The following is a 25303-nucleotide window of genomic DNA, read 5'->3' as shown; positions in this document are numbered from 1 at the left end:
GTTTTTTTAAACATTTTTTTTACAGGTGAACTACAGGTACTAGTGGGCCCTTAATGCCCTGCATGCTGGTACTTGTGGTTCTCCAAGTACCAGCATGCGGGGCAGGCTAGCTGGGACTTGCAGTTCTACTTGTAAAGACAATGTTTGATATTCTTTATTTACACCACACCACACAATCAACCCGCCACCCACCACCACCAGGGGTGGCGGGGATAGCCCCGGGCTATCAGCCTGGGCCTGGGGTGCCCTGGAGAGGGTGACCCCTTTATTGGGGGGGTCCCCAGCTCTCCAGGGATCCCCGGCCTGGGCTGACTAGCGGTCAGGGTTGATGCTGCGGCTGGGGGGCCCGGTGAAAGGGCTCCCCTGGCTGTGGCATCAGCCCCCCGCTAGAAAAAGTCCAGTGCTGGTTCTGGAACATACAGGGGAACCCTACTCATTTTTTGTCCCCTATATTTCCAGAACCAGGACCGGATCAGAGCCCAGAGCTGGTTGCGCCGAATACAGGGGACCCCTACGTCGTTTGTCCCCCGTATTTTGGCAACCAGCGCTGGTTCTGACTAGCCCGGTGCTGGTTGTGCTTAAGTACAGGGGACCCCTACGTCGTTTGTCCCCTGTATTTAAGCACACCCAGCACTGGGTTACTAATGCCCGGGGCTGGTTGCTCTTTTTTGGGGGGGTGCACGCCATTTTTTTCTTTTTTTACACAGGTTTTTTTTTTTTACCACAGCAGCACAGACGGGTCTCACGGACCTGTCATTGCTCTGTGCCAATCACACAGATGCATGTAGCACGGATCTCCCGGGTTCGTGCTACATGCAAATGGGCACCATAACGCTGATTGGCTTCCTGTCTGCCACTGCAGTGCCACTCCTAGATGGGCCACGTGTTTGTGCCGCCCCCTTGTGTCGCTTAGCATAGTCATCCAGCTTCCTCGGTACAACCTTTTGGCCTAAAAACAATATTGTGAGGTGTGAGGTGTTCAGAATAGAGTGGAAATGAGTGGAAATTAATGTTATTGGGGTTATTAATAGCGTAGGAACAAAAAAAGGCCCATTTATGTGATTTTAGCGTTTTTTTTTATTTTTTAAGAAAAAATCCAGATCCAAAACACAAAACCCAGAACCCAAAACACGGAAGGGTGGTTTTGGCAAAACCAATCCAGATCCAAAACACGAAGAAAGATCCAGATCCAAAACCAAAACACAAAACACGAAAAGTGTCCGGTGCACACCCCTACTTATAATCCTTAAGCTAGGTATACAGTTACCTTAGTCTTTCGGGTGCAGTCCCTCTCTGGTGCAGTACCTAAATGTAGCCCTTGAGAGTCACATGGAGCTGGTGGTCCGCTGGCAGACTTCCTAGAGCGGCCGCAGTGAGAGTGGTGCGGCGCGTGTCGGGATCGACTGTTCTGCAATCGACGCAAAACACAGCCTTCCATGGTGCCAACCTCCAGTACATGTTATCTGTATAAACAATTAGAATTTAGTGGTAGTAAGTAAATCTGGGTACAACCAAAAAAAAACCTAATACGTATGGGCGCTAACCTATAAAGAGGGTAACTAAAACAGTAATCAGATGTATGGTAGTCTTGAAATGCCATAATGGTTGACAGCAGCCCTTATAGATGGGAAAATTGCTGGATTCCCATAAATTAGAAAACACACAAACAAGGAATATATAGGCGCTAGTCAGTAAAAAAATTATTTGTTTTTTAGGTCGGATACATTCTTTACTTTAAAGTATTAGTTATCTTTGTACCTGAGTACAGATTTATATATCTATAGGTATTTTCTAGCTATACGTTCATTAATTATATATTGTTGTACACTATTACATGACATACTCATATATGACTGTTATCCTATATATGGTTTTATCCTGTACTTTTTTATGATGTGTTTTTTGATTTTTAATATAATCCTTTCCTTTGTCTTTTTCTTATATGTATTTTAAATAAATATTTTTTTTACTGACTAGCGCCTATATATTCCTTGTTTGTGTGTGATCGGGGTACACACTAGTAGATATATTGTTCGATCAAACTATATGGGTAGCAGATCAACATATCTGATATGTCTGTGAGCAACGTCATTCACAGACATATTAGGTCGGCCCTGCAGCACAGCTAATGCTGATATATCATGCAGATATATTGGTGCACCTGGCTGTGTGTACGGCGACCTGCTGACCGCCCGTACACTGGTCGCAGGGTGGGACCGCCGACACTGACATCTCAGTTGGGTGGGAAAATGTAAATGCCTGCCCAGCTGTGATGTTCGGCCGGACATCTCGAGTGGCTGATGGTAATTGTGTATAGCTTACCAAATCGGACGCTCGATTGTTGCGATGGCTGGTCCTGTTTCAAGCTATGTTTAAATGCTTATAGTATGTAAAACATTATTTACATGAAAAATTTTAAAATGAAAACAATGATGTGCAAATTGAGCCTGAAATCTAACCGTCCTTGGAAAATCTATTAAGCACAATGGCTCCTCTCACTTGAAACATTTAATTCTCCAGAGCAATAACATCCAAAGTACCATATTAGATTTGCCTAGAATGTAGATTTTCATTGTACATGGGTCAAGCTTTGTGGATAAGTTCATTGTTTGTTTATTTTTGCGCTATATAATTGTGTACAGTGCAATGGTCTGAGGCCCAAGATCACAGGGAGTTGACATAAGTATTTGATCCATGGTCTCTAACAAGTCTGAGTGTGTCATTATTTTTCAGTCAATGCACTTAACCATTTAACATCTCTTGTGTCTGTATGTTTTGTAATTAATGCTATTTGTCATCCTCATATGCTATTTTCACCTCGCTTTCTGCTAATTAGTATTTACATACATTCCCTATTGCTTTGTTTTCAGAAGGAGAATGGAAGATCACCGTCGTAACCGGCAATTTCCCTAATGCTGGCACTGATGCTACAGTTTTTCTTTATGTCTATGGCGAAGAAACAAATTCTGGTCCCATCATGTTGGGATCAGGGAATCATCAGCTGTTTAATACAAACAGTGCTGACACATTTCAGGTATGCAGGTAGCACAGCTTTTTTTACAGTATGGTAATTAATGCAAGCAGGACTGCTGGGACTGGAGTCCCAGACCCGGACAGTGAGGGGGGCCCGTCCCTGGCTCCTATGGTAGGGGCTGCACTGAACCTCTGCACTGAGGTTCTTCCAGCTCAGACAGGACCGCCCTCTCTTCCGCTCCCAGCCTGCCACACGCCCACCATGCAAAGGAGTGATTATTGCTGGATTTCTGCACCGCTGCACCCCCCTAAACAGCCCCCGTTCCTGAGCCCTGCATCTGGTTCATCCTGAGGGGTTGGCTGTGGTTGAGGAAAGCCATGGACACCTCCTGCAACATGGTGCAGGGAGAGGCAGATCCCGCTAACAGGACCATTTCTTCCCTGGTGAAGACTCCCATTATAATAATGTTACCGCTGAGAAGGGAATGGAGGGATCACCAAGAGACAGAGGGGAATATAAGGGGGGGATTGCTTAGATACAAAGAGGCAAATGTGGGGGTGTCACAGAGACAGAGGTGAATGTTGGGAATGTTGGGGTGTCACTGAGACAGAGGGGAATGTGGGGGTGTAACAGGGACAGAGGAGAATGTTGGTTTCACTGAGAGAGAGGGGAATGTAGGGGTGTCACTGAGACAGAGGGGAATGTGGGGGTGTTGCACTGATACAGAGGGGAATGTGGGGGTGTTGCACTGATACAGAGGGGAATGTGGGGTTGTCACTGAGACAGAGGTGAATGTGGGGGTGTTGCACTGATACAGAGGGGAATGTTGGGGTGTCACTGAGACAGAGGGGAATGTGGGGGTGTTGCACTGATACAGAGGGGAATGTGGGGGTGTTGCACTGATACAGAGGGGAATGTGGGGGTGTTGCACTGATACAGAGGGGAATGAGGGGGTGTTGCACTGATACAGAGGGGAATATGGGGGTGTTGCACTGATACAGAGGGGAATGTGGGGGTGTTGCACTGATACAGAGGGGAATGTTGGGGTGTCACTGAGATAGTTAGGAATGTGGGGGTGTCACAGGGGCAGAGGAGAATGTTGGTTTCACTGATACAGAGGGGAATGTGGGGGTGTTGCACTGATACAGAGGGGAATGAGGGGGTGTTGCACTGATACAGAGGGGAATGTGGGGGTGTTGCACTGATACAGAGGGGATAGTGGGTGTGTTGCACTGATACAGAGTGGAATGTGGGGGTGTTGCACTGATACAGAGGGGAATGTGGGGGTGTTGCACTGATACAGAGGGGAATGTGGGGTTGTTGCACTGATACAGAGTGGAATGTGGGGGTGTTGCACTGATACAGAGGGGAATGTGGGGTTGTTGCACTGATACAGAGTGGAATGTGGGGGTGTTGCACTGATACAGAGTGGAATGTGGGGGTGTTGCACTGATACAGAGTGGAATGTGGGGGTGTTGCACTGATACAGAGGGGAATCTGGGGGTGTTGCACTGATACAGAGTAGAATGTGGGGGTGTTGCACTGATACAGAGGGGAATGTGGGGGTGTTGCACTGATACAGAGGGGAATGTGGGGTTGTTGCACTGATACAGAGTGGAATGTGTATGTGTGTGGAAGGGAAGTCACTGAGAGACAGAGAGAAATGTGTGTGTGTGTGGGAAGGGGTCACTGCAAGACAGAAGGAATGTGGTTGGGGGGTCACAGAGACATTGTAGAATGTTGGGGGTCCCTGAGAAACAGAGGGAAATGTGGCTATGGGGGGGAGTGAGACTTTGTTGGAAGTCATAGCAAGTGTTGAATGTGTTTACCATTAGCATCCAGGCCAGTTGCACACGCACGCGCTAAGTAAAGGCCAGCTGTTCACCACCGTAGTCAGCAGCACAGTCCAAAATTCAAATAGGGGAGCCACACCACCTGCCAGTGAGGATGCCAGTTAGGATGACGCTTGGTGTGGTTCCCCTATGTGAATTTTGGACTGTGCTGCAGCCCCACCTCTGGAGTCATCACTGCTAGTCAGTAAGTATTCCTGCTTCTGACAGTGGTGTTGTGCACTGTGGCATCCACATTCATCGTGTCTGTGTGTTACATGCCATTATGAACCTTTATCGACCAGTTTTCCAGTACATAGGGCCAATAGCGGTGAAACACACTGTACATTAACATCTGCTTATGGCTCAGCCATGGTAAACTTTAAGCAATTGCCATGGAAATGACAGCCAAATGCAGTGGTATATCTATCATGAGTGCAGGATGTACAGGTCCAGGCAGGGCCAGCAACAGAAATCTTGGAGCCTGGTACACTCATGTATTTGGGGTCCCCTAGTAGGTAGCGGTGCATTTACACTGGGCAGAGGCGTAACTACAGTTTATGGCATCCTTTGACACCTGTTCTTTAAATTCTGGCTCTTATAATCATACATGCATGGGAAACAATATTAGGGAGAAGTAAGAGCAAGGCAATACCTCTCTATGACAGGGATGAATACCATGTGCACACACTGTTGAGAATAGGAAATATGAAGTGAACGGCCAGGGGCATGGGGGCCGCCTAGGACCATATAAGCTGTAGGGACTTTGATAGTGTGAAATGCATTTAAGATGCTTTTTATCACTACTGCCACCAGCTGGGACTACAATGTTTGGCCACTTAAAAAGAAAAAAAAATGTTTTTATTCCATCAGTGTCACCCTTACTTACAAGTTATTTGTCTGCCACCCCACAGAGTTATTTTTTAAAGCGGTACCATCAAACAAGTCTTTGTCACTTTGCTGCCCCATGTTTTTTTTGTTTTATGCAAACCCTATGTATACCTCGTGTCTGAGGGGCCTATTCATCATAACTAAACATGATCTGGAGGTAATTAGGTTTAGAACTTGCATGGAGTTCTACCTAATTTCCGCTGGAATTCATCATTCCTCGTCCCTGTCTATTCCGAAAAGCTGTAATTTTTGTGATGACAGTGTTTTGGGAAATAGATACTTTTCCCTATTTGCTCTAACTTACTGCAGCTGTAATCAGTACTTCGCATGTGCTGTTACATCCGTAAAAGTAGCGCATGCGCAGCACTGCCTACAGCTGCAGTAATCACCCACAGCTATGCGAGCGGCCAAGAGGCAGCTCTAAAAAACAAGAAGGCCGGCCCTGATTCAGAGCGAGCGCTCTGGCAAACACAAGTAAGTGGCCCTGGCTTTTCTACCAGCACATTGTGGAGCTTGACCCCAATAGGGTTACGCTATCTCCAGATAACGTTACCCAATAGTAGCCTATGGGCCACTATTTTGAAAATTCTTCCGGAGAGTGGTGCTCCGAATTCTTCTCTGTTGGCCCCTGAGAGCCGCGCATACACAGTGTACACCGAGGACCCGAACCAGAAATCAGTGTGATAGCTCTGATAGCGTAGCTCTTCCCCAGGGCAGGCTCTTATCGGAGCCCGTCTCCTGGCAAGAGGATTTTAGAAAATTTGCATCAAATTATTAATTTACATATTGCAAATTTGGGTGTAAAATATTTATCACATCCACATTTAAATTGCAGATTGTGAGAAATAAGCCCGTTAGTAACAGACAGTTGTGATTAACAGTCATCCTTAGATTCAGTTTTATGGCACGAATGCAATTGGTCCTCTGTCCAGCCGCCTGATTGCAGCCACCAGCCATGCGGTAATAGGGCAGAGGCAAACATGCTGGGAGGGGACATAGACACAGATGGGGAGGGGGCAAAGGTACAGATGGAAAGGGGGAAGAGGTGCAGATGGGGAGGGAGTACAGGCATACTGTATATGGAGAGGGGGAAGAAGCTCAAACTTTTCAGACAGTAAAAAGGACTGCAGTGGAAAAGTGACAGTGGAGGAGACTGCAGGAGAAAAGGAAATAGTGGGAGAGGCTGCAGGAGAAAAGGAAATAGTGGGAGAGACTGCAGGAGAAAAGGAAATAGAGGGAGAGACTGCAGGAGAAAAGGAAATAGTGGGAGAGACTGCAGGAGAAAAGGAAATAGTGGGAGAGACTGCAGGAGAAAAGGAAATAGTGGGAGAGATGGAAACAGTGAGGGAGACTACAGTGCAGGGGATAAGGGGACCGTGGGAGAGACTGCAGGGGAAAGGGGACAGTGGGAGAGACTGGAGGGGAATAGGGGCACAGTCGGAGGGATTGCAGAGAAAGGGGTCCTTGGCAGAGACTGCAGTGGAGAAGGGGACAGTGGGAGAGACTCCAGGGGAGAAGGGGACAGTGGGAGAGACTGCAGGGGAGAAGGGGACAGTGGGAGAGACCTCTGTGGTGTGCACTGCAGTTATAGTAGGGTCAGCCTTCTTCTGTGTGGTGCCAGTAGAAGCAGGAAGGAAAGAGAAGCGAGGAAGCGAAGAGAGGTGGGGCTACTGCAGAGCTAAGGAAGGGAAGCTGTTCTGGTGGGGGAGCTTGAGGGGGGAAACTGTGTTAGTATGCCGGCCCCTTCTCATGCTAGCTGCACTGTGCCACAGCCTGACACTGAAAGTCAGGAGGCAAGCCGAGGAACCTTCCCGGCTGTCACTGCTAACATCGGCCCCTCACGCACAATTATAGTAGGTCTGACCTTACTCAGATATTGCAAGTCTAGTCACACACAGTAAGCATTCAAGCTGCGTACGCTGTCGCAATGGCTCATTTATGCACGCCTATGTAAGTGTTCAAAAGGGCAGGCACGCCTGCGTTTCTCCGACCACCTCCCCCGTCACTACCCCCAAATGCTGACTTGACATCACTCACTCTAGGATGGCTTTCCGTAGTATGTGTGTTCGCAATGCGAGCGCAATGCTGCTGTCGTGTGTGCGCAGTACGCAACAATCAGCCACCTGCATACGCTGTTGCAGTTGCGATCCATGCTGAATTAGGCCCTAAATTCAGCATTCTGCCAGAGGTGGTTTGTATTAGGGGTGTGCACCGGACACTTTTCGTGTTTTGTGTTTTGGTTTTGGATCTGGATCTTTCTTCGTGTTTTGGATCTGGATTGGTTTTGCCAAAACCACCCTTCCGTGTTTTGGGTTCTGGGTTTTGTGTTTTGGATCTGGATTTTTTCTTAAAAAATAAAAAAAAACGCTAAAATCACATAAATGGGCCTTTTTTTGTTCCTACGCTATTAATAACCCCAATAACATTAATTTCCACTCATTTCCACTCTATTCTGAACACCTCACACCTCACAATATTGTTTTTAGGCCAAAAGGTTGTACCGAGGAAGCTGGATGACTATGCTAAGCGACACAAGGGGGCGGCACAAACACGTGGCCCATCTAGGAGTGGCACTGCAGTGGCAGACAGGAAGCCAATCAGCGTTATGGTGCCCATTTGCATGTAGCACGAACCCGGGAGATCCGTGCTACATGCATCTGTGTGATTGGCACAGAGCAATGCCAGGTCCGTGAGACCCGTCTGTGCTGCTGTGGTAAAAAAAAAAAAAAAAAACCTGTGTAAAAAAAGAAAAAAATGGCGTGCACCCCCCCAAAAAAGAGCAACCAGCCCCGGGCATTAGTAACCCAGTGCTGGGTGTGCTTAAATACAGGGGACAAACGACGTAGGGGTCCCCTGTACTTAAGCACAACCAGCACCGGGCTAGTCAGAAGCAGCGCTGGTTGCCAAAATACGGGGGACAAACGACGTAGGGGTCCCCTGTATTCGGCGCAACCAGCTCTGGGCTCTGATCCGGTCCTGGTTCTGGAAATACAGGGGAAAAAAATGAGTAGGGTTCCCCTGTATGTTCCAGAACCAGCACTGGACTTTTTCTAGCGGGGGGCTGATGCCACAGCCAGGGGAGCCCTTTCACCGGGCCCCCCAGCCGCAGCATCAGCCCTGACCGCTAGTCAGCCCAGGCCGGGGATCCCTGGAGAGCTGGGGACCCCCCCAATAAAGGGGTCACCCTCTCCAGGGCACCCCAGGCCCATGCTGATAGCCCGGGGCTATCCCCGCCACCCCTGGTGGCGGTGGGTGGCGGGTTGATTGTGTGGTGTGGTGTAAATAAAGAATATCAAACATTGTCTTTACAAGTAGAACTGCAAGTCCCAGCATGCAGGGCATTAAGGGCCCACTAGTACCTGTAGTTCACCTGTAAAAAAAATGTTTAAAAAAACACAGGACACACACACCGTGACAGTATAAGTTTATTAAACATACATACACACACACACACACACATGTACACATACTCACCTATGTAACCCTGTAGCATCGGTCCACTTGTCCGGTAAAGTATCCCTAGGGGACCTGTGAAAAAAAACATACTCACCATCTCCTATGCGAGGTTCTGTCCTCTTCGTTCCAAAGTAGGCATCCCCGGACTTGGCAAAAAAAAAAAAACGAAAACGCGATCCACGAACTTAGTACCGTTCTATAGAACGGTACTTCCCGAATGAGAGCTTAGCGGCAGGGTATCACCATGGAAACCCCGCTGCTAAGCGTTCATTGGCTGAGAGAGGCCATCTCCCGTCTCTCTCAGCCAATGAACGGCTCCCTCCATTGTAGTCAATGCTGGGAGCCGCAAGGTTATTAAAGTTTACCCTGCGGTTCCCAGCATTGACTACAATGGAGGGAGCCGTTCATTGGCTGAGAGACGGGAGATGACCTCTCTCAGCCAATGAACGCTTAGCAGCGGGGTTTCCATGGTGATACCCCGCCGCTAAGCTCTCATTCGGGAAGTACCGTTCTATAGAACGGTACTAAGTTCGTGGATCGCGTTTTCGTTTTTTTTTTTTGCCAAGTCCGGGGATGCCTACTTTGGAACGAAGAGGACAGAACCTCGCATAGGAGATGGTGAGTATGTTTTTTTTCACAGGTCCCCTATGGATACTTTACCGGACAAGTGGACCGATGCTACATAGGTGAGTATGTGTACATGTGTGTGTGTGTGTGTGTGTGTGTGTATGTATGTTTAATAAACTTATACTGTCACGGTGTGTGTGTCCTGTGTTTTTTTTAAACATTTTTTTACAGGTGAACTACAGGTACTAGTGGGCCCTTAATGCCCTGCATGCTGGTACTTGTGGTTCTCCAAGTACCAGCATGCGGGGCAGGCTTGCTGGGACTTGCAGTTCTACTTGTAAAGACAATGTTTGATATTCTTTATTTACACCACACCACACAATCAACCCGCCACCCACCGCCACCAGGGGTGGCGGGGATAGCCCCGGGCTATCAGCATGGGCCTGGGGTGCCCTGGAGAGGGTGACCCCTTTATTGGGGGGGTCCCCAGCTCTCCAGGGATCCCCGGCCTGGGCTGACTAGCGGTCAGGGCTGATGCTGCGGCTGGGGGGCCCGGTGAAAGGGCTCCCCTGGCTGTGGCATCAGCCCCCCGCTAGAAAAAGTCCAGTGCTGGTTCTGGAACATACAGGGGAACCCTACTCATTTTTTTCCCCTGTATTTCCAGAACCAGGACCGGATCAGAGCCCAGAGCTGGTTGCGCAGAATACGGGGGACCCCTACGTCATTTGTCCCCCGTATTTTGGCAACCAGCTCTGGTTCTGACTAGCCCAGTGCCGGTTGTGTTTAAGTACAGGGGACCCCTATGTCGTTTGTCCCCTGTATTTAAGCACACCCAGCACTGGGTCACTAATGCCCGGGGCTGGTTGCTCTTTTTTTGGGGGGGGGCACGCCATTTTTTTCTCTTTTTACACAGGTTTTTTTTTTTTTTTTTTACCACAGCAGCACAGACGGGTCTCACGGACCCGTTAGTGCTCTGTGTCAATGACACAGATGCAAGTAGCACGGATCTCCTGGTCCGTGCGTGCATCTGTGTCATTGAAATACACAGCAGCACAGACGGGTCTCACTGACCCATCTGTGCTCTGTGTCACTGTCAATCACACAGATGCATGTAGCACGGATCTCACGAGTCCGTGCTACATGCAAATGAGCACCATAATGCTGATTGGCTGAGAGCCGTGACAGACGGCTCTGTCAGCCAATCAGCACTTTGCCCATTAAAGGCAAAGGCATTTTTTTTTAAATGGCCGCTCGAGGCAAAACCTCGAGATCCGACAGCAGATCTCGAGGTTTTGCCTCGGGAGAGGGATCCGGGGCAGACAGGGAGATCCGAGCTTGGGCTCGGATCGCCCCGGATCCCCGAAGTTCGGGTGGGTTCGGTTCTCAGGGAACCGAACCCGCTCATCCCTAGTTTGTATATGGGTGCCAGACAACTATAAAACACATGCTACTCTTCAAATGATGGCACTACCGAGACATTTCATAGAACCCATTTCCTCACAGACCAAGGAAACAATTCACTTAATGCAACACCAACCACCCTCTGTGCAGCCATTTAACATCAGATACACCGAACACACTTCAGGGCTGTCTGGTAAAGTGCAGGAAGTCTATTTTCAAGAAGGATTAGAAATAAGACAAAGCTTCAGCTAACTACATTTCCCCTACTGCGGGAGAACTACAAGTCCCAGAAAGCCCTGCCAGTCACCAAATACATGCTTCTGGGGCTCTTTATGGTACCAAAATTTGCATAACCACTAGATGCTTGCTCGTCTGTATGCATTACAGTCACTCTGCTGCATGTGCAAGGTGAATGATTGACAGCTTTATTGCAAGATGTTATGCAGCAGGTCTCTTTGGAGTATGAGAGCTGAGGAGCCAGGGGTCACTACATGCAGCCAGTTATTAACTGTACCTTGCGGTCCAGGAGGAGATGCAGCGGGAGTCCAGGTCTCCAGGATCCCCACCTGGGCTGTAGTTTGTAAAAAAACAGCCCGGCCTCCATCTTCTCTGCTAATTGGCCGGGGTTTGCGGCTCTCACAGTGTCGGTGCAGTGCGGAGTTAGATCGCGTCTGGGTGAGACCTTCTCGGCTCACAGGGCATGTATTGGTTGCTGCTGGCTCCTGTCTCAGCTGCTTCCTCATCAGGTGGTGCAGTGACAGGGAGGGTGAGTGAGTGAGTGAAGCAGCTGACTCCGGGAAGGAGCTTACAGCCTGCGGCCCTAGTGCCACACAATTGTACCGGCCCGGGGGGCATCTGGCACCCTGCCCCCCGGCCCAGCCTGCCACTGATCAGGGCCACTGTGTTCTCCTGGTAGAACACAGTAAAGTTTAGGGGAAAACATTTTTTTTTTTCTAAACTTTACTGTGTTCTGCCAGGAGAACACAGTGTCGGCACAGTAGTCGGAGCCTGTGAAGTGACCAGAGTGATGGAGGGAGCCGAGGAGGACCTGCCCAGCTGACAGCAGGTAAGTGTAACCTGCTATACGCCACCTGACAGTGGCATATAGTAACACCATCAAATTACAAAGATACATAATTTCGGAATTTGATGAATGTGGAAATAAACGCAGGCGGACTTAACCAGGAGATATCAGTGATATCTCCTGTGTTAAATGTCTTCATGAATACTAAAATAACGGTAATTAAGGAAAATGTCCTTAAAAACGTTATTTTAGTGTTGATGAATAGGCCCCTGAGAGTCTATTCTTACCTACTGTATATGGTGGTTTCTGTGCAATGGGGAACTTGTGAAGAAATTGATCCTCCCTTGGCAGGCAGTGTCTCCAGCTGGTATTCACTATTCATGTAGGAGATCACATGGTCTAGAAATGTCTGTTTGAGTAGGAAGATAATCAATGTCATACAAAAGAGGTTCAACCAGACAATACACAGTAAGATAAGTTTTGGAGCAGGGCAAAATGTGAATTTCCCTGAATAAATAATTTGATATTTTTATACTGTATTTTGCTAATTTGGTATAATTTGTATCAGTAATATGACATCTTTAGAATAGGTGTCTTACTGAAGATTACTATCCCCCAGCCTTTTCTTCTAATCCTACCAGTGATCATCCCAGTGGGTCTCCAGCACCATCCCCCCATTAGTCTTCAGCACCATCCTCCCTGTTTGTCTCAAGTACCACCCCATTTGTGTCTCCAGCACCATTCCTCACATATGTTTCTAGCATTATCCCCATGTGTCTTCAGCACCATCTCGTGTCTTTCCAGCATTATCCCCCTGTGTCTTTTCAGCACCTAGTGTTTCTGCTAGGCTTCTATGCATGGCGCCGTGCCATTCCAGATTTACTAATGGTAAATAACACCCTGCCTTTTAATTGCGGCACTCCTCTGAAATCACTCCGGCTTCAGCACTGACCTCCGTATGAACCCCCTCCGCTCTGTTGCTGCATTGATATTCAGCTGGACTCCGGACAAGGAGGAGCTGATCTCCGGAATGTGTAGACAGTTGCAATTGGATGAAGTAGATTTAGTGCCACCTCCTCTATTGTCCGGTGAGTGACAGAAGAGCTGGGTTTGCCTCTTCCCGCTGGAGTGGTATCTGGGGAAATGCTGCTGCTAAATAAGGACATGAAATTGTCCTCTTTGTGGCAGGAATTGGTTTTCTCAAGGACAGTGCACGTGGAGGCACTTGGCTATGGCAGGTGGGGTGCTGGACAGTGGGGGTCATTCAGAGTCGGTCGCAAGCACTGAGCCGGCTCCATCGTGCGCATGCGCGAGACCCAGCTAGGGGTCTCGCAGCAGATGGGGCAAGCTGTCGATGGTGAGTGACAGCTCGCCCCGTTTGGGATGCGGGCAGGGGGCGTGCCTTCCCAAACAAAGACGTTCCCGTCGCAACGCTTGCCATTGCTGATGTCAGTGGGGAGCTTCCTGCTCAATCAGAGCAGGACGCTCCCTGGGACTTACGAGTGCCCAGACCCAACCTTAGGGTCTGGTCATAAGCCCCGATTGTCGCGATGGTCTTGACCATCGCGACCATCACCCATGTTGGTCGCTAGAGCTGTGGGTGTTAACCCACAGCTTAGCGATCGACAAGGAGGCAGTCATTCAGGATGCAAGTGGCCACCCTGATTCAGTGCGACCGCTTGCAACTAACGATCGCCTCTGAATGAGGTCCAGAGTCCTGTGACTCAGAATCTTATCTAGGAAAACTACTTACATTACAAAAAGTTTGCTTAATTGACTTCACATAGCATTTTATAGGAAAAACACAAACAGGCAGTAATTAATAAATAAATATCCAAAGAAAATGTTTGCATGGAAGAGTTTAAATATTACATACTAGCTGGATCCTGAAGTACACCTGCCTTCATTTTATACCTTGTTTATAACCTTGATAACTTTGCAAATTAGAAGTAAATGTAGAGGCAGTCGTATTCTCATGCCGTTTGGAATGGTATGAGATGTGCAATACGGGTCAGGCACATGCACAGATTTCCGATTATCGGGAATCTACGTGATCCCTGTCACTGTGTCTGCAGCTGATTCACCCCCTGAAATCACTCTTCACACCAACATTGAAGACCATGGGCCTGATTCAGACCCACTCGCGAGCGGCTGTCCGCTCGCAAGTGGGTCGATGTTATGCACTGAGCATGCGCACGATGGAGGGAGCTCCGTCGTGCGCATGCGCCAGACGCGACGAGCGAAGGAAAGTCCTTCGCTCGTTGTGTCCGATCAAAGGGGGCGTGCTGTCAATGTTGATTGACAGCACGCCCCCTTTGGTGGGCGTGCCGGGGGCGTGCCTCCCTGACGGGGGCGTTCCCACGGGAACGCCTCCCGTCAGAAGCCGGCCCACTGACATCACTAGTGATGTCAGTGGGAGTGATTTTGGCTCTGATAGAGCCAAAATCACTCCGGAGCTTGCGGTTGAAAACCTCAACCGCAGGCTCCGGCTCGCAATTTCGATGGTCGCGATGGTCTCGACCATCGCGGCCATCAAAAAGCACGCTCGTATAGCCTGTGGGTGGTGACCCACAGCTATACGAGCGTCCAGGAGGACGCTCCATGAAAATGGAGCCCGGCCCTCATTCAGAGCGTGCGCTCTGCTCAGAGCGTACGGCTCTGAATGAGGGCCCATGTCTAGCAGGACTGCCATCTGGGAGGGAATGCTGGTACTGGACAGAAGGGGTCAAACCGCAGTGGCACTGTGTGGCTGCTGTTTGTAATCTCCATATACTAAACTTTGCCAAATCAAAGATTGTGGATTGATTATAATATCTGCACAGTCTGAATGTATCGAGTGCTGAGTTGCTCATGAGCCATGTGACAATGTGTGTATGAAGCTAAACTGGAAAAGTATCCTCTGCACAAGAAGGAATAACCGAGAATCTAGATCAATATCCAAAATTAAAGTTACTATCTATTTTATTAAATTCAAATTAACAGGGATGTGCTACCACCAGACTTAAACCAAATGTATACCAAAAAAGAAAGAAAATAAGTCTAATTGGCAGTGCACCTGGACCAAAATTTAAGTAAAATATAGCTTTTATGTATATTAATTAAAATACTTCAGTTGTTTTAACAGACCTATGCCCTAAGCGAAATATACATATTTAACAAAAAACACAAAGTCTACATACATTGACAATACATCCATATAAGTGCAATGGATGTGTGAAAAAAAATTCAAATATATATATATATATATATATATATATTCATTTATTTTTATTAGAAGAAATAAATCGATAATCAAATTGATTACTATGTATGAACCACTGGTGATTATACTTTTATTTTACTTATTCAGTAGTCATGATGTTACTATATTTAGTGGTAAATACCCACATTGATAGTACTTTCTCTCTTATATATTGGTTAATACCTATACTTATAGTACTATCTCTGTTCATTATTCAAAAATAGGCTAAAGACAGCAAAGCAGTGATGAGCTGTTATTTAATTTTATCAAAGATGTTAAACTTGTTGTTCTAGTGACTGTATCTGTATATTACATTGTTTCTAATGTTACCATATAAGTTGCTACTAATGTCTTAAGAACCTGTAATTCACTAATAAGTAAAAGTGATCACGATATAACAGAGTTCTCAATAGACAGTCGGCTAAAATATGCTCCTATGTAACTATTGAGAGCATTGTGCTATTCAGTGACTGTGGGATTCAGACAAAAGTAACAACCGTTTGATACATTAGTAACAACTTATATGCTAACATTAGAAACAATGTAATATACAGAAATATACAGGATTCTCCGGGGAGCTGTAAGGGCAGTAGTGTGACCGTCTGCAGCGTCCTGCGTAGATTCTGGCTGCAGGGTGCTATGCTAGGCCAGATGAGGCTAGCAGAAAAAAGCTCAGAGGGTTGGACCAAATGATTCCGCGGGCCTTATACGGCCCCCGGGCCTGAGGTTCCCCATCCCTGATATAGATGATACTTCTCACTTATTATATAGATAATCCAAGAACTGTAAAGTTCAGCTTTAGCAACATGATGCAGCATGTTCAACATTTTGCCCTTCAAAATTAAAATGTGCCCTCATCGATGAACAGCACCCTGTCGCCATCTCCTCTGGGTCCCTGCACCATCTCTTCTGTCTCCCCAGCGCTATCTCCCCTGTCTTCTCAGTGCCATCTCCTCTGTATCCCCAGCGCCATCTCCTCTGTGTCCAAGCACGATTTCCTTTGTGTCCACAAGCTATCTCCTCTGTATCCCCAGCACAGTCTCCTCTGTGTCCAAGCACGATTTCCTTTGTGTCCACAAGCTATCTCCTCTGTATCCCCAGCACCATCTCCTCTGTGTCCAAGCACCATCTGCTGCATCCCCAGTGCCATCTCCTCTGTGTCCCCAGCGCCATCTGCTGCATCCCCAGTGCCATCTCCTCTGTGTCCCCAGCGCCATCTGCTCCATCCCCAGTGCCATCTCCTCTGTATCCCCAGCGCCATCTGCTGCATCCCCAGTACCATCTCCTCTGTGTCCCCAGCGCCATCTGCTGCATCCCCAGTACCATCTCCTCTGTATCCCCAGCGCCATCTGCTGCATCCCCAGTGCCATCTCCTCTGTCCAAGCACCATCTGCTGCATCCCCAGTACCATCTCCTCTGTATCCCCAGCACCATCTGCTGCATCCCCAGTACCATCTCCTCTGTATCCCCAGCGCCATCTGCTGCTTCCCCAGTGCCATCTCCTCTGTGTCCCCAGCGCCTTCTGCTCCATTCCCAGTACCATCTCCTCTGTGTCCCCAGAGCCATCTGCTCCATCCCCAGTACCATCTCCTCTGTGTCCAAGCACCATTTCCTTTGTGCCCTCAAGCTATCTCCTCTGTATCCACAGCACCATCTCCCATAATTGGCAACTGTCCCTGATTTTCAGGGAGACTCCCTGAAAAAGCAACAATCTCCTACCTAAATGGTCTAGCAATCTCCCTTTTTGCACCTTACCCCCATTATGTAGCTGTTATAGTTAACCCCCCCTCCCAGAGATATATGCATTCCAATGGGATCATTAGTATAATTTCCCTGCATTGGTTATAATCAACAATGATCCCTATGGCTACATACATTTTCCAAGCACCATCTGCTGCATCCCCAGTGCCATCTCCTCTGTGTCCCCAGCGCCATCTGCTGCATCCCCAGTGCCATCTCCTCTGTGTCCCCAGCGCCATCTGCTCCATCCCCAGTGCCATCTCCTCTGTATCCCCAGCGCCATCTGCTGCATCCCCAGTACCATCTCCTCTGTGTCCCCAGCGCCATCTGCTGCATCCCCAGTACCATCTCCTCTGTATCCCCAGCGCCATCTGCTGCATCCCCAGTGCCATCTCCTCTGTCCAAGCACCATCTGCTGCATCCCCAGTACCATCTCCTCTGTATCCCCAGCGCCATCTGCTGCATCCCCAGTACCATCTCCTCTGTATCCCCAGCGCCATCTGCTGCTTCCCCAGTGCCATCTCCTCTGTGTCCCCAGCGCCTTCTGCTCCATCCCCAGTACCATCTCCTCTGTGTCCCCAGAGCCATCTGCTCCATCCCCAGTACCATCTCCTCTGTGTCCAAGCACCATTTCCTTTGTGCCCTCAAGCTATCTCCTCTGTATCCACAGCACCATCTCCCATAATTGGCAACTGTCCCTGATTTTCAGGGAGACTCCCTGAAAAAGCAACAATCTCCTACCTAAATGGTCTAGCAATCTCCCTTTTTGCACCTTACCCCCATTATGTAGCTGTTATAGTTAACCCCCCCTCCCAGAGATATATGCATTCCAATGGGATCATTAGTATAATTTCCCTGCATTGGTTATAATCAACAATGATCCCTATGGCTACATACATTTTCTGAAAAGTATCAGTGCATTTTCATCAACAATTAGATTTTACTAACTGCTTTGGGGCTCATTTACATTTGGATGTAAGCAGGGTTGGACTGGCCCACAGGGGTACTGCCTGTGGGCCCACCCCCATCCTCAAGGTGTCAGATTCCAGACCTTGAATTATAGATTTTTACTCTTTTAGATGGTCAGTTACCAGGAACACTGATCAGTATGGGTGCTTGGTTCCCTTTTATAGAAACTACACAAAGATTTGTCTATTGGTTAGCCAAGCATTTGTGGTAGCTGGCCAAACCCCCTCTGGTGGATAACCACACCCTTCAAGCATGGACCCCTGCCACTGTTTTCCCCCAGTGGGCCCTTCATGTCCCAGTCCGACACTGGATGTAAGTCAAGTTTATGTCAGATGTAGCAGTACACATCCACTTTAACACACGCTTATAGGTGTTGCTTTCACAATCTCCCTGAAATTATTTTTAAAAAATAGGCAAGTATGCCATCTCCTCTGTGTCCACTACGCCATCTCCTCTGTGTCACCAGCACCATCCCCTGTCTATGCATACACCGGATCAACCCCCTGTGTCTCTAGCTGATGGCAAAACTTAGCTTCCCTGTCTTCTGCCTCTTCAGCAGTGTCGCACACCGTAATGTCATGATGTCACACACCTTGCACCAGGACAAAACATCTTAACTGAGATAGTCAACTGGTAAGTTGGGAGAAAGTGCTCCTCCTTCATGTTGGGAGAAAGTGCTCCTGTGATTTGCTGGATAGTGCAGTGGCAAAGGCAACAGTCAGTATAAGTACCGCACTGGCAGTACACAATCAACCAAGTTATCTTAACTTGGTTGATTGTGAATTTGGGTACGCCTATCATCTTTTTCATTGTTATTTATATTTCTGGATATATTAAGAATTACACTCCTGTTACTGGTTACATAGAGGATAAAGAAACCTTTTTCGGTGTTACATACTCCGTTTTATACGTGAGTACGGTATGTTATCTGTATACTGAGGTTTTAAAAGGGAAGACTTTTCTCAGAGGATTACCTAGACCTACTACACTATTGGTTCTTCCTTTGTTTTTTTGTTTCCCTTTTCTTGAGGATTACTTCATATGGAAGCCGGCATTTGAAAATCAAGACCACCCACAGGACCAAAGCTCTTTATTTGGAGAAATAGCATTTGGATTGAACTTATTAAAATAATTGACTTCTTTACTTTTTGGGATATGAGATTGCGTTCATACTGTGGTAAATATTGTACCTCCATTGATTAGTTTCTCAGCTGTGCGCAGTTCCGGGAGCACTTTAATCTTTTTGTGGTATTCTATATTTCGGAGGTGGATGACCTCCTTGTAAAGTACTCCCCACTGCTGCTGCTTGTGTGCGCAGTTTTACCCTCAATTGTTTTGTCTAAAATGGAAAATATAGTTTCAGAAATATATCTAAAATTACTTAAACACCATCAGGACTAGATGATAGCTATGATATAAATTAATTACAAGTTAATGGGGTCAATACTATTTTTATGTTAATTGGGCCAAAGTAATCAATTGATGATAGACAAGTATTGTTGGTGGTGTCAGTGTATGAAGACCAGAACCTATTAACTTGAGGCTCCTGGGGGTATATTTACTAAAGTGAGAGATTTTAGAAGTGGAGATGTTGCCCATAGCAACCAATCAGATTCTTCTTAACATTTAAGAATATAGGGTATAGGGACGGGAAGACTGGTCGCACAGGCAAAAATATTAATAGGATCGTATACTTTGGTATCTATATACCTATATGTACATATACATTGTGACACAGTCAGGTTAGGGGGTCCCTCTCCTGGGTAGAGGACTCCTTCCTTTCACACACAGCAGCTGGGAAACAGTACGCCAGACTGGATTCGAGTACAAGCTGGTCGGCACCAGTCTTTATTGTACAATGTCAGAAATAATATAAAGAAAACATAAACATAAATCCTAGCCCTGTCGGGGCACTAACTTCACAGGTGGTTCCCTCACTACCAGAACCTGGCAGGGCCTAATGCCCTCACCAGCAACAAAAGCACAGCACAACACTCACGGATAGGTTTTCAAGTGTCTCTGAGCAAACTCCCTGTCTGCTCTCCCAGGTGAGACAATCAGCCCTCAACACACTAGGCTTATATTGGCCACTCTCAGGTGGAAACCCTAACAAGCCTGTTACCAGGCTGCGAGAACCAAAACCTGGAGTGGCCATGGGTGGAGCCCTCCCTCTCCTCTCACCCACAACCCCCAGGTCCCAAACCGGCTTTTCAAAAAGTCGAAACTCAAGCCTGCTACACTGCAGACTTTCTCCTGGGGGTTTAAAATACATAAGACAGGAATCTGGGACAAATGTACCTGCCACAGACCACTTTACCAATGATCCTATCACATATCCCCCCCCTTTGTTTCGACCTGTGGGGCGGAACAACTGAAGCCCCCAAACAATGAACGCGTGACAACGCGTCAGCATTGGCCAGCTGGCTTCCTGGCCTGTGTTCCACTGAAAGTTTAAAAATTTGTAACGCCAAGAACCATCTCGTAATTCTCGCATTACTGTCCTTATTTTCGGACATCCACTTTAAAGGGGCATGGTCAGTGATCAATTTGAACTTTCTTCCAACCAAGTAGTACCTGAGAGCCTCTAATGCCCACTTTATGGCCAATGCCTCCTTCTCCACTGTGGCATAGTTTCTCTCGTGTACATTCAACTTTCTACTTAGATAGAAAATAGGGTGTTCCTCACCCTCCTTGTTCTGGGACAGGACCGCTCCTATACCTACTTCTGATGCATCGGTTTGTACTATGAATTCCCTTTCAAAATTAGGAGTCATCAGGACTGGTTGGGAACACAACGCTACTTTCAACTCCTGAAAAGCCTTCTCTGCCTCAGGACTCCATTCTACCATGACTTTTTGTTTGCCTTTGGTCAGGTCAGTCAGTGGGACTGCCATGGTGGCAAAGTTGGGTATAAACCTCCTGTAGTACTCCGTAATTCCCAAGAAGGCTCTCACCTGCTTCTTATTCAGAGGCCGTGGACAGTTTTGTATGGCATCAACTTTATTGAGCTGAGGCTTTATCAGGCCTCTGCCAATGGTGTATCCCAGATATTTTACTTCCTCCATGCCTAGACAACACTTTTTTGGGTTGGCTGTCAAACCTGCCTTATAGATGGAGTCCAACACTGCTTGTACCCTGGGTAAGTGAGACTGCCAATCAGGACTATGAATGACCACGTCAACCAGATAAGCAGCCGCATACCGTCTATGGGGCCTTAGAATCCTGTCCATCATTCTTTGGAAGGTAGCAGGTGCCCCATGTAGCCCGAAGGGCAACATCTTGTACTGAAACAAGCCCTCTGGCGCTGAAAAAGCTGTCTTTTGTTTGGCGCTCTCGGTTAACGGTACTTGCCAATACCCTTTGGTTAGGTCGAGTGGTTAAATACCTTGCCGTCCCTAGTCTCTCAATCAGTTCATCCACCCTTGGCATTGGGTAGGCATCGAATTTTGAAACACTGTTCAACTTTCGGAAGTCATTGCAGAAACGCACACTCCCGTCGGGCTTTGGAATCAACACAATGGGACTTGACCATTCACTATGTGATTCTTCAATAACCCCTAACTCTAGCATATCTTTAATTTATTTCAACACCGATTCTCTTTGTGCTTCTGGTAACCTATAGGGCTTTAGATTAACTTTAACCCCTGGGTCAGTGATGATGTCATGTTTAATGACCAAGGTTTTCCCAGGTACGTCAGAGAACAGCACCCTATTTCTGATCAGAAACTCCTTGACCTCTTGTTGTTGAATTGCCGACAGGGTTTTTGCCACTGTCACTTCGGGAACTAAGGGCCCTGGATTTACTGGAGGGGCTCGGACGGCCGACAGTACCGTTCTATCTTTCCAGGGCTTTAACAGATTTATATGGTATATCTGTTCCGGCTTTCTTTTCCCCGGCTGGTAAACTTTGTAATTGACCTGCCCCACTCTTTCTAAGATTTCAAAGGGCCCTTGCCATTTAGCCAAAAGTTTATTTTCCACAGTGGGAACCAACACTAACACTCTGTCCCCAGGAGCAAAGCTGCGTAACCGAGCATTGCGGTTGTATACCCTCTGCTGTGCCTGTTGAGCCTGTTCCAGGTGCTCTCTCACTATCGGCACTACCGCAGCAATTCTCTCCTGCATTTGAGAAACATACTCAATCACCGTTTTGTAAGGACTAGACTGCCCCTCCCATGTCTCTTTGGCAATGTCTAGTAACCCCCATGGGTGTCTCCCATACAACAAGTCGAAGGGTGAAAACCCGGTGGAGGACTGGGGAACCTTTCTTATGGCCAACAATAAATATGGCAATAAGTAATCCCAATCCCTACCATCCTTGTCGACCACTTTCCTAAGCATGTGTTTTAACGTCTTGTTAAACCTCTCGACCAGCCCATCGGTTTGGGGGTGATAAACTGAAGTTCTTAACTGTTCAATTTTGAACAGGCGGCATAACTCTTTCATGACTTTTGACATAAACGGTGTACCCTGGTCAGTTAGTATCTCCTTGGGTATACCCAGCCTGCTAAAGACATGAACTAGCTCTCTGGCAATGGTCTTGGTTGACGTATTGCGCAACGGGATCGCTTCCGGGTACCTGGTAGCGTAAACCATTATGACCAGAATATACTGGTGTCCCCTGGCAGAATTCATTAAGGGTTCAACCAAATCCATCGCTATTCTTTCAAACGGCACCTCTATAATAGGCAATGGAACTAGTGGACCCTTAAAATGTGGCCTGGGAGCATGATACTGACACTCAGGGCAGGATGCGCAAAAGTCAGACACCTCTTTATGAAGCCCGGGCCAAAAATACCTCTGCATTATTCGCTCAGAGGTTTTCTCTACCCCTAGATGGCCTGCCGTTATATGACCATGGGCCAGATCCAACACTGTTCTTCTGTAGGCTTTGGGAACTATTAGTTGTTCCACAATATCTTCCCCCTTCTTAGTCACCTGATATAACAAATCCTGACACATTGCCATGTGGGGATAGGACAAAGGACTATCAGGGTCTACGGGTTTACCATCAACTAGTTTTACATTCTCCCTGGCTTTTACCAAAGTAGGGTCATTCGTCTGCTCCACGGCAAAGACCTCTCTTCTGACCTCTAAATCAGGCAGACGATCACCTGGCCCAACAACACTTCCCACCTCAATGGGAGGCACATCAGTTGGCGGGCCACCGTCACGTTCCGCATTCTCTAGTTCGCCAACCATAGTAGAAAAGGGGAATAACTCTGACTCAGAAGAAACTCCCTCCTCCACTACATCGACAACCTTCTCAAATGGATCGGGGTTGTTCACCTCTGGAACAAAACGGCTTTCCCACAACTTCCAGAAGTGAGCAAAGTCTCTCCCCAATATTGCATCGTACACCAGACCATGCACCAAACCCACAGAAACTATAGCAGAGCCACATGGTGTCTCGATGTTCACCTCGGCCGTAACATAATATCGAGTATCCCCATGTATGCAGGTCACACCAACAGTTTTCCCTGTATGCCTCAAGGGGTTCACCAGCTCAGCTTTTATAAGTGTCACCAAGCTACCAGAGTCTAACAGTGCCTCTACTCGGTTGCCATCTACAGTGAGTAAACACATGTGCTTCTCAGTCTCAGCCTGCCGGTCAGCCGTACAGGCTGTCTGTGCAAAGAAAGACCCCCTGCGGTAGACATGAGCAGTATCACATTGCATAGGTTCAGTTGTAAGTGAACAATTAGCGGCAATATGGCCGAAGCCACCACATCGGAAACACTGAGTCATATTAATGTCTAGTTGTTGTCGGGACAAGAACCTTCCTGGCCTGGCAGGCCTGTCTCCAGGTTCTACACCCTCAGTCTTAGGTACATTCCACCGCCCAGCACCCTTCTCCCCTGGAACAGTCTTACCAGTGTCTGTGGGAGTTCGCCGGTGCACCATCGGGGATCGGTGGGGCATACTCATCAGCTCCTCAGCCACCACATACCTCTCCACCAGCTCGACCAACTGGTCCGCGGACTTAGGGTCTGCATGGCTCACCCACTTGCGCAGAGTCACAGGTAATGATCGCAGGTACCGGTCCATCACGACCCTTTCCACGATCTGTGGTCCCGTCAGCGTCTCGGGCTGTAGCCATTTTGAGGACAGATGGACAAGGTCATGCATCTGTGAACGTGGAGGCTTGTCCCTATGGAACTCCCAGCGGTGGACCCGTTGGGCACGAACAAAGGTGGTGACTCCCAAGCGAGTTAGGATCTCCTGTTTTAGTTTTTTATAGTCCTTGGCATCAGCCAGGCATAAGTCGAAATATGCTTTTTGTGGCTCCCCAGACAAAAAAGGTGCCTCCAGACTTGCCCACTGCTCCTTGGGCCAACTCTCCATTTCGGCCGTTCTTTCAAATGCGGCGAGATAGGCCTCCACATCATCGCCCGAAGTCATCTTTTGGAGGAAGTGACTGGCTCGTACGGAGTGAGTGGTGGTGGGAGGACCAGTATTAACATCTCTGGGCCGGGCGACCAGGTGCTGTACCACCTCTCTTATGGCCTGGCTGTTTTCCGCTAAGGCCTGGCAGGTTTCCTCAATGGCGACCTGTTGAAGTCTGTTAGTCTCCTGCTGGGCTCTGGTAGATTCCTGCTGAGCTCTGGTAGATTCCTGCTGAGCTGCTGTAGCTTGGAGCAAGGCCTTAATAATTTCCTCCATTTTGTCCTGGGGTGTAGATTGGAAGCTGAACCTTGCCTCTCTGAGCACTGGCTGATGCCTCCTCTAAAGGACACAGTGTTATTTCCACACTCACAAATTGGGTGTCTGTCCCTTTAATTTTTAAATGGAAAGTTTTCCTCTTGCTGCAACTTCAGTGTGTGTGGTTGCCCGCATTCTCCACCATATTGTGACACAGTCAGGTTAGGGGGTCCCTCTCCTGGGTAGAGGACTCCTTCCTTTCACACACAGCAGCTGGGAAACAGTACGCCAGACTGGATTCGAGTACAAGCTGGTCGGCGCCAGTCTTTATTGTACAATGTCAGAAATAATATAAAGAAAACATAAACATAAATCCTAGCCCTGTCGGGGCACTAACTTCACAGGTGGTTCCCTCACTACCAGAACCTGGCAGGGCCTAATGCCCTCACCAGCAACAAAAGCACAGCACAACACTCACGGATAGGTTTTCAAGTGTCTCTGAGCAAACTCCCTGTCTGCTCTCCCAGGTGAGACAATCAGCCCTCAACACACTAGGCTTATATTGGCCA

At 47.8% G+C, this 25303-nt stretch overlaps 1 protein-coding gene across 1 annotated transcript in view; it reads left to right on the top strand.

Moving 5' to 3' along the window:
* RP1 (RP1 axonemal microtubule associated) overlaps positions 1–25303 on the top strand; it is a 668735-nt gene that overhangs the window by 337083 nt on the left and 306349 nt on the right. The window contains exon 25 of the mRNA XM_088469748.1: positions 2871–3034. Within this exon, the coding sequence (XP_088325874.1) occupies positions 2871–3034 (164 nt within the window). The remainder of the gene's footprint in view (positions 1–2870; positions 3035–25303) is intronic.

This window comes from Taudactylus pleione, unplaced genomic scaffold (genome assembly GCF_031769625.1).
Source record: "Taudactylus pleione unplaced genomic scaffold, aTauple2 ptg000093l, whole genome shotgun sequence".
In the NCBI taxonomy this organism is placed as follows: Eukaryota; Metazoa; Chordata; class Amphibia; order Anura; family Myobatrachidae; genus Taudactylus; species Taudactylus pleione.
This window is presented reverse-complemented; position numbering and strand designations above follow the sequence as displayed.